At 37.8% G+C, this 9,736-nt stretch overlaps 1 protein-coding gene across 1 annotated transcript in view; it reads left to right on the top strand.

Annotated features, from left to right (window-relative positions):
* The first annotated feature begins 352 nt into the window (after window positions 1–352).
* Window positions 353–9,736, top strand: part of MCC (mutated in colorectal cancers) — a 164,293-nt gene continuing 154,909 nt past the window's right edge. The window contains exon 1 of the mRNA XM_010563463.1: window positions 353–409. Coding sequence (XP_010561765.1) covers window positions 353–409 — 57 coding nt within the window. The remainder of the gene's footprint in view (window positions 410–9,736) is intronic.

Here is a 9,736-nt window from a genome sequence, read left to right as displayed (position 1 = left end):
GAGTTGTGGAAAAGAGCGGCATATAACAGACAGCAGAGGTGAAGCACGCCTTGCAGATGGACTAAGACAGCCCTGGGATCCTGGCAAGCAGTTCCTTCGCTGCATTCTCAGAGCACTTCACAGTATTAACAAGTCTCTCGCAGCAATGGATTGTCTATGAAGTCAAAACCAGTTTGGTTCTTGTAGAAGATCTTGCACCATTAATTTAAACTATCAATGTGGAGTAAAAATGGCTGTCTAGAGCAAAATGTGTAAGACGGAAAAATTTTGGAGAAGAAAGTATTGAATCACTTGAACAAAGCTGTGAAGCATTAAAATCTGCAGAAATCGTCAAGCCCTGAGAAGTCTAATCATGAATTCTGGAGTTGCTATGAAATATGGAAATGACTCCCCTGCAGAGCTGAGTGAGGTAAGCAGTTTCAGTGCCCTTCTTTATGCTTTAAAAAGAAACGCTCCCCTTTTGGGCTTTCAGTTTGCAAGAAACGCAATTAAAAATTAGTAGAATGTGTATGTTGCTATAACTTGCTGTGCCAGTCAGGAAATGACCTGAACTTTTTTGTTGCTTTACGCAGAGTAAGTGGTGAAAAGCAAATGACTGTAACCATGTAGAGACATTTTTTCTGTTATCCTGCAGCAGAGATTGTCTTTCCTCCCAAGAGCTGTGTGTATACCCAACATTCATGTTTGCAGTAGGTGAAATACGGAGATCTCACTTGAGATTAAGCAGATGGTGACTAATTTAGGAGGGAGGTGGGGTGAGAGGAAGATGACAAATATTTACTGGTAAGACAACAACATTGGCAGAAGTTGTGTTTGCTTGTATTTAGCCAAAGTAATGCTTCCTTAGGTTAGATGAATTAGGTTACTTTCCTTCCCTGCCTAAAAGAAAACAAGCCATGGGAAACTTTCTGCTTTTCCATTGGAAACCATAGTAAGCCGTTATTTCTTATAGTTGTGGGTATGCCTGGGTTTTGTGTAACATGATTGTGTGTTTGTTTTCAATAATTTTGAAATTAAAGCCATATCAGATGTTAATGCAAATTCTTAATAAATATTTTAGCAGTGGCATATTTTGTCAGTTACTGAAATGTCTTAGCTATGTCATCCTTATGGGCTTTACTGAGAACTGCTAAGTTAGTTATGCTATGAATTCCCAAGCATTTGATTAAGGTAATTTTGTAGAAAACTGAATCTGCAGTCTGTATTGTCCCGGGTTAACTGAAATGCTTCTCTTTGCCTTTTGCCCATTTCTCTGATACACCTTTTACTGCAACATACCCTTTGTTTACTTTATGTGTTTGGAGTTTTAGGAGTATTAGGTAAGATATGCTTGGCAGAATGAGAGAGTTAACAATTTCTGGAGTTAATTGTACAGAGGAAGTTGACACTGAGGTATAGAATGGAAAAATAAATCAGTAAGTTGGTGAGGCAGACAACAGTGTGGGGGGAAGCAGAGTAAACTTGTGAGACCTAAGCAAGTATAGTACCCTGCCATGCAAGAGCAACAGCAGGTTTGTGACTGGGCAAAGAAATTGTGAAAGAAATTTTGTATGTGTTCATCCTTTAAATACAAAAGAGTTCAATTGCTTTAACTCTGTGTTAGTTTTTTGAAACTGTGTATTGGCAACGCAGCATAAATGGAGTTCATAAACTCAGCATAAAAGCCAGGGTTGCTTTTGGTAGGAGTCTGCCATGGTGTTTCTGGCTACGGTTGTATTGATGGGCTGCTGATCACTGCTTCCTATCCCCTCAACACTTAATTTTCAAGACTGTGCAGTATCACGTAAAACATGGAGTGTCGCAAAGATTTGATACTTGGGTTGTTATCTGGAGTAGGCAGTATTCACTGGTAGCACTGGTGCCTTGAAATATTACCTATTGAAGTTTACTTCACACATCCACAAAGTAAGACTTTTGTTGTAAGAAATATCTTTTTCTTCTGATGTTTTAATATGGGAAATATTGAAAGAAGTCTGTGACTGTGCACCATGCACCATTTTTGTTGGGTTTTTTTGTTTGTTTTTTTCCAACAAGCTTACTTTAATACTTAATTCATGTTTGTACTCTAGTGCTAGAGGAGAGTTAGAAATAGGCCCCTTTCTGACTGCAGACATACCAGGGAACTTTCCCCAGCTGCTAATCATAATTTCTTTGCTGCTAGTCTTCATCTTTGTGATTTGAGCCGCTTGCATGAGCGTGCTTTAGCCTGAGTCATTGAAAAGGCCGGGTCAGCTTCAGCACTGGTCTTGGATAAAACAGTGTGTTTTGAATGAAATATGGAGGCCTTACAGAAGCATCATATTCCACCTCCCATATGGGAGAAGATGCAGTTAGTTGCTCACCTCTAACCCTTAATTACTCAGCCAACTCCCTGTAATTTGTATGCTCATGTTAGGCCTTTTCCTATTGGTGACTGGTACTGTATTGCTTGCTGTAATCAAAGGTGGAAAGCCCTGGGTAAAGGCTGTACCTACGGTTTATATACCTGTGTTTCTCCCCTCTTCATCATGCTCTCCCCCTTTTCCTTCCTTTCTGGTCATGTTTTCTGCATGCTGTGTTTATTTTTGATCAACGGAAGACAGTAGCATTGTGTTCATTTGAACAATGGAAAAATTTGAAACTGGTTCAATAGCAATTTTATTAAATGACTGCTGTCTTAGTGTGTTTTCACCTGCACCGCTATCTCTGCAGTCAGCTCAAATTTTCGCATCACAGTGGGCTGCTACCAGTGTGTGTGTCTGAATGGCAAATACGATAACAGACCAAGAAAGACCATGATTCACATGATGCACAGTGGGTTTTGGTGTAGGTGCCTTGATCTCTGTATCTCAGTACATGGAGCTCTAGGCATGAAACTACTGTTATTAAAATTAACAGGAAAACTAGAAAGCCCTGAAGATATAGTAAATACATTCTTGAATGGATGCATTAAACGAAATAGAAAACTAAATTATTGCAACTCGTTCCATTTGTATTGAAACTTTCTACTTGACATTTACATCACTCTTTGGGAAATGAGAAGAAATTAAGGCTTTTTTTTTTTTCAAGGCACAGTGTGATTGTAGAAACTTGTGTGTGGTTGATGTTTGCTATTCCTAAACTCTTGTCCAGGTAAACAGAGAGCTTGATAGTCTTTATTTACTCCCCCTGCCCCTGTCTAAAGGTCATGCAGAAAGCAGAACAAAAATCTGATTTCTGTCGTAGGTCAGTCAGACTTCTGCAAAACTCATGCTCTGTGGTTCCCTAGCTCCAGAGTTCAAGCTGTTGTTTGCTGATATGTGTATCAGTACATGTTACCCCATTTCTTCTGCTTTTCTCTCCCTTCAACCTTCTCTTTCTTCTCTCCAGAGAAAGAAAGATTAGCCAGTGTGCTGTATGTGGTAGATTCAGTGTGTCATAACTGCATAGAGAGGTAGGAGAAGCATTGTTCTTGCATAGCAAGGTTAGCTTGGTGGTGGTGTTATGTTTGGAGTTTTCTTTAATATATGATACATTAAGAGAGGCAAATCTAAAAAAATCTAGAATTTGCAGATGACTGTTGCTGTACTCCATGAGGATGCACAACAGCCTTTGGTACTTTTGTAAATAAATACAGTGTCCAGCCAAGCTCAGTTCCATTATTATGAAATGGGCCTTCTCCTGTCAATATTAGGGCTTAACATTTGCAGAGTTTGCTTTTTAAGGCTTGATCAAGGAAGGATGTGATTTGTATGCAATACATGACACCCAAATTAGGTAAGTGCTCTTTGGATCCCTTCAGGTTTTTAGTCATACAATACTGTAAACCTTTAATGTAATCACAAAGCATATTTTTAAAGCCAGTATCCTGAACGTTACTGAAAAACGTGTACAGGTAAACTGTTCGGTGCACAGAAACTGCAATTACAGACTGTTTTTTACATAGTTAAAAATGAAACTTTATATCAGAATTTACATGCTTTGTACATACTCATTCCGTTTTTCTGCAGAAAGGGGTGTTCATCTAGAATGAGCTGGATTGTCTAATCTATATTTTCTTCTTCTTCTTCCAAATTTGAAGACACTACCTGGCTTTAAGCCCCTGCATTCTGGGGAAGTATCTCTGCATACTAGCTTTGTTCTTATACACTCCCCTGGCCATCCACTGTTGAGAAGGTGTGCTGAGGTAGGGAGATCTGTGGTCTGACCTACTACACCTGTTGGGCTAAATGTGGTCAGCAGTTATGCCCATGACTAATTCTGGGACAGTTTAAATTAGTAATGTAGGAACATGGAGGAAATATAAGTACTGAGCTTAATTATATTTTTCTCAGTTGTATACTTAAGGGCTAAATTATATCCTTGCATTAAGAGCCAAATTATGTTCTCAGATATAATTTTCATTAAAGTAAGCCTTGTGAACTTGCTGATGGTAAAACTGTGCCCAAGAGATTTTGTTGTGGGATAAGGGCTGGCATTACAGTATTGCAATACATTCAGCACTTTAGATGCAGATGATTTGTATAATGTGATTGTTTATTGTGTTCTTTTAGCACTTGCTGTATAAGTTGATGGTGTATAACATCTAAAAAGGATATATTTCCTTCTGCACAGCAAAATCAGAAGATACTATGCTGCTTTAGGTTCATACTTTATACCTTCTGCTTCTTGCTTTGTGCTTGGAAGTCAAGGGTTTAGAATGTGAATGGTGTGGCTTGCAGCATTAGATACAGCTACATATTTCTTAACCCTTTACATTGACTGGAATAAACAGATGGGGTATTTGTGTTGGAAAAATGAGTAACTGGTTTGTTTGTTTATTTTAACAATAGGGTATTTAAAATTTGGGAGGGGGAGGGAAGATAGGATTCAAAGTTTGTATTTGTGTAGGAAGCAGAATAGTGAGTTCATAAGAAAGGTTTAACCAAAATCTTATATGTAATACCAGATGTGAAGAAGTAAGGAGAGAGCCAAGTTTGAAAGGCTTAAACTCTGACTTTTTTTATGATTTTACAGTTGGACAATATTGCACTTTCTTTTAAGATTTGTGTTCCGCTGCTGCTATACTTAGAAATTAACACTGTGAGGAAAAAATGACATAGAAGAAGAATTACAGAAGGAAAAGGGACTTCGTGCCAGTAAATCTGAGGGGACTTGTGGGGTGAGGTGGGTAACCAGCAGAAGAGGAGGATATTGAGCCAAGCCTCACTGGCAAGGGAAAAGCTCAACAATGGCAATCCCCACCCTGAGGTACTTTCGCGTGTGTGTCTCTGTTCTTTTAGAGCAAGTGTTAGCTTGTGCTCACACTGTACATACGTGTAGGGAGATAGCACTGATGGAATGGGGAACAGGTTTGGTACACATTCAAGTCTAGGCTTAAATCTCAAACACTTGTTTCACCTTCCTGGGTTTGGTAGTCTTCTCATTAAGACAGTCAGCGAGTAAATGTCACCCTAATGTTGCGTCTGCTTCCTGAATGGTCTCTGGCCATGCAACAAGCATGCCAGTATACTTCCAGTACTTCTCGTGAGCAGGTAAACACCAATTCCTACTGCAGTTCCATCTCTGCTACTGGACATGGTCTTGGCCTTCAGTGTGAAAGGTGTATGCAGCTTGTAACAGAAGAGAGTACTGCATCTTGCCACCAGAGAAGGTGTATGTTTTCCCTGGTCAGAAGATGTTTTGGGAAGTGTGATAAATCCTTACTGTTAATCCTTTAAAATATTGCAGCCCTGCAATAGAACAGAGTGGAATGTGGTTATCAAATACTAAACATGGCATATTTTTAAATTATTTTAACCTCGAAAAAGAGACCAGGCAGTGGTTATCGATACAACAATTCGATACGAAAGTCAATTGTCATCATTGGCGGATGCGGCGGCAGAAAAAGTAAAGAAATATTGTCATCTTAAAAATCAAATTTGGGAATTAATGAATGCTAAAAATATTAAATATAAGGGATTCCCTGTGGGTGCGTGAGGAAGATGGTATTCTGGGAATTACAAAGTGTTAAAAGCGTTAGGAATCTCAAGTTCCCGACAGGAAAAAATTGCACGATGTATTTCAAGGAAAGCTTTATTTACATCAGTTGATAATGTACATATGTTTGTGAGTCATTTGAGATCTGTTGTAAGAACTTAATTATCTGTTGATGTTTTGTCTTTTTATTGCTTTTGCTGTATTGCTACTTATTTCTTTAGTAAAGTTACCCCTACCCTGCTGCCACATCATCGAGGGTACTATTAACCTGACTCATGACATTTAGAGATAGGGATGTCCATGGGTAAAATCTTGGAAGGATCAACCTTGACACTGGAAAGGTTGGGAGACTAAAAGGAACTCATGATCATGACACGTCATATTAACCTAAATTTGGATAAAACATTAATTGGAAATGTCAAAATTTTAGCAGTTTGGACTATGATTAGTGGATTCGACAGGTGGACAGGCCACGTTTACTTAACTCAGAAAAGAAACATATATCATTTATATGTGTTTGTTAAACACATTTGTCAATTTTTAAAAATATTTTTAATTATTTTAACCTTGAAAAAGGTGTGTAACTGATTTCTTTGGTAACAGTAGTCAAACCAAAAAGGTGAACAGTGTTTGTGAACTGCTAAAGTCTTAGAAAAGTGAGCACAGCAACCCAGTATGCTTAGATCAAAGTATCTTAAGGAGAACTTTCTTAAACAGATTCTAGTGGGGATCTGGATAAAGCGTTGATCTGGTGGTAGCAATAACACCTGTAGCCTTACAAGAGTGGTCTCAGCTTTATTGCTTCAGAGATGCTGAGGTAGTTTGCAGATCTTCTTTGGGTGAACTTCTCTCCTCTTTCCTGGTTCAGACGGGCTTTATGAAGTACTAGTCAACGTTGCAAACCCAACATACTCCTGTACTGTTGTCTTGCAGTGTGTTGAGACAGTAAATGTGAAATATAATTACAGAATCTAAAGAGTTACTGTATGTCTCAGTTACATTGATGTATCTCTCCTAATTTAAAGAAAAGACTTCAGTGGGAAACTTTAATGGTCGTGCTCCTGCATAATGATCATCAAGTCTGAATGCAACATTTAGATTGGATACACTTCTGCTGTATTTCATAGATCTACTACAGATTATTTATGTCTTTGAAAAATCTAATTTATTTTTATAGCTTATTTTGAAAACTTATGTTAAATTATATAGGTGAAAGCATCCTTTGAAATGGGAAGGTCAGCTTTTCTGGAGTATTTTGGACATCTATGTTTTTTTAAAAGACAAGTTTGTTGTTATGTTATCAGTGCCTGTACTGCTGATTTTAGCAACATGGGTTAGAACATGAATGCGAAACCATAGTCGAGCTGAGGGGGCTCTGGCATGATCAACGTATGTAATTTACAGTGTGACTGATGCATGGTTTTTCCAGTGTTAAAATGTAGTGACTTCAAAGAAAATTTTTTTTGTGGATTTGTGTGAGCTGCTTATCAGGCACAGAGTATGTTCCAGGCTTGGACTTTATTAAATTGAAGCACTATGAAAAGATTAGTCAAAATGCCCAGACACTGTCAGCACAGATAATGCTCTTTTGCAGCCTCCTAATAAAAAAAAGTCAGAGATTATGTAACTTATCTGCCTGATATTTTAATATTCCTTGCTCTTAAAAAATCGTGTTTGAAAAATGCCTTATGGGCCGAAAAATCAGTTCGGACAAATGTATGCTGTGAAAGTAACATTAGCAATGTGTTGGATCCTCTAAATGCTTTTAGGTACTTGATCGTTTTTATTCTTAGATAAAAAAGCCAGAGTTCATTCCTGGGAGATTTTTGGAGATAAAGATCGTCATCCTTTCCCTCCTCCCCTTCCAACCTGTGTTGGAAAAGAAAAATGTATTTTCGTCCTTGATCAGACTTGGACATACCATGACATGGCGCTGTCTGGGAACAATTGCGAGATTCTCCTTTCGGAAGGTATTTTTGTATGTTCCTTTGCAATCTATGGGTTTGTAGTCTGTAAAGGAACACATAAACAAAAGCTTCTGAAAGAAGAATCCAAAGATTGCAGAGTTAATGTTTGCAAAGGCAGAAGTATCTATGCTGTATGTATGTGTGAAGAGGGGACATGGAGAGAGATGTTGTGATGGGATTGGACAGCTATGGTGGGGTGTAATGAGGTATTTTTGTTCTGGACCTCTGAGCAGTTTGATAAATGATTGATATGTGATATGTGTTCTTGTCACTTATGGTGTTTTTCCTCATGTTTATTGTCTTTATGACATTGTATAGTTTTTCTAGTTGCAGGTTTTACTTGTGCTGGGAATTTCTGCTTCCTAAATAGCATGGAAAAGCCTATTTGAGCTTTTCTATTACATGTAGTAATAATATACCTACTTATGTACTCTGTAGGGAAATGTGATGGTGTCTGAATTCAAAGATTCTCTGTGATGGAAGGATGGAGGTTTGGTATGGGGATCTGGTGCTGGTGAAGATAGTGTTCTGACACTGGTGGCAGTCTGCATTAGTCAGTCCCATGTCAGGATTTGCCATATAAATGAACCTTCTGCATAAATGATTTATATTTTCTGAAGATTTAGATTTCTACCTTCTCCAATGTATAGAAATATTCATTAAGAGTCTGTAAATCAGCTTACATGTTCCAACTCTGTTGTTGTAATTATACATGAAAATTTGTCATCGGAATTAAAATATTAATTGACAGAAATCTTTTCAGTCCTGCCAAATTTAAAGAAATGCAGAAAGAAGTATTTTTTCAGTATGCTTACATATGCCCCACCTATGTATAAATTTTTGTCCTAGATAGTAAAGTTGACTAGAGTATTGTCTTTTTTTAGAAAGTCAAAGCTTTTAGAAGCATGTAGTTGGTATCTAAAATTCTAGAGAAAAAAATAAAAATTGGTTTTATTTTCCCTCAGTTTTTCAGTATTGCTATTTGTGATGACATTTATTTTTTTTTCAGGTAGGATGTTAAACCAGCATCTTGGTTGAAGAGGGGCCTTAGTGGTAGAATAGAGATGGCACCAGAGCTATTTGGGACTTGGGCTGTGTCTCCTTGTGCTGACCCTGAGTAAATCTCCCTGCTTCTATGTGCATATCTTTTGCCTTGCCTGCCTTGACTGTAAACTCTCCTAAACTAAGGATTGTTTCCTATTAGTATGGTGAAGCTGTGGTGGGACTGCTGGTCATTATTTGAATGTGTGTAATTAATAATGATTTGAGTCACTTAAAGATCCCAAGATGCTTATAATGAAAACTCAGATGTCAGCAAAGAGTTGTAGTAGAATTCAGAATCTGGCATTACAGATACATTATGCGAGCTGGAAGCAATCATGGTAACAGGTAACAGTTTCCACAGTGGCATTAAGTCATCCACAGTCCACTTCTCTGTTTCACGGTTTGAAATTCTGTCTGGAGTGCAGCTTTATGCTGTTGAACTGCTACCTTGATATGCACTTTGAAAAAGCTACTTCTCTCAGTGGAAGCCTGTATTATACAAAATATTTTAAAACAATATGTATGTAAATATTTAGCTTTAGGAGGTGAACCTGAAATTGAAGCAGAAAAGCTTGTGATGTTTAAATTTGTGTTTTTAAACATAACTAAACTTTGTTCAGATGTTTCTTTCTGCAGTATCCAGATGTCTCTGTTTTAAATATTTCTAAATGCAGATAAAAATGTGGTCAGTGTGTGATGACCGAAGAATTACTGGCATTACTTACTATCTTAAGAGCTTTCTACTTGGAGTGTGAGCGAGTCATTGCTTGTTTGTGCTTGTGTTGTTC

Source organism: Haliaeetus leucocephalus, unplaced genomic scaffold (assembly GCF_000737465.1).
Source record: "Haliaeetus leucocephalus isolate CR32 unplaced genomic scaffold, Haliaeetus_leucocephalus-4.0 Scaffold167, whole genome shotgun sequence".
Taxonomy (NCBI): Eukaryota; Metazoa; Chordata; class Aves; order Accipitriformes; family Accipitridae; genus Haliaeetus; species Haliaeetus leucocephalus.
The sequence above is the reverse complement of the archived record's forward strand: the minus strand, read 5'-3'. Positions and strand labels throughout refer to the sequence as shown.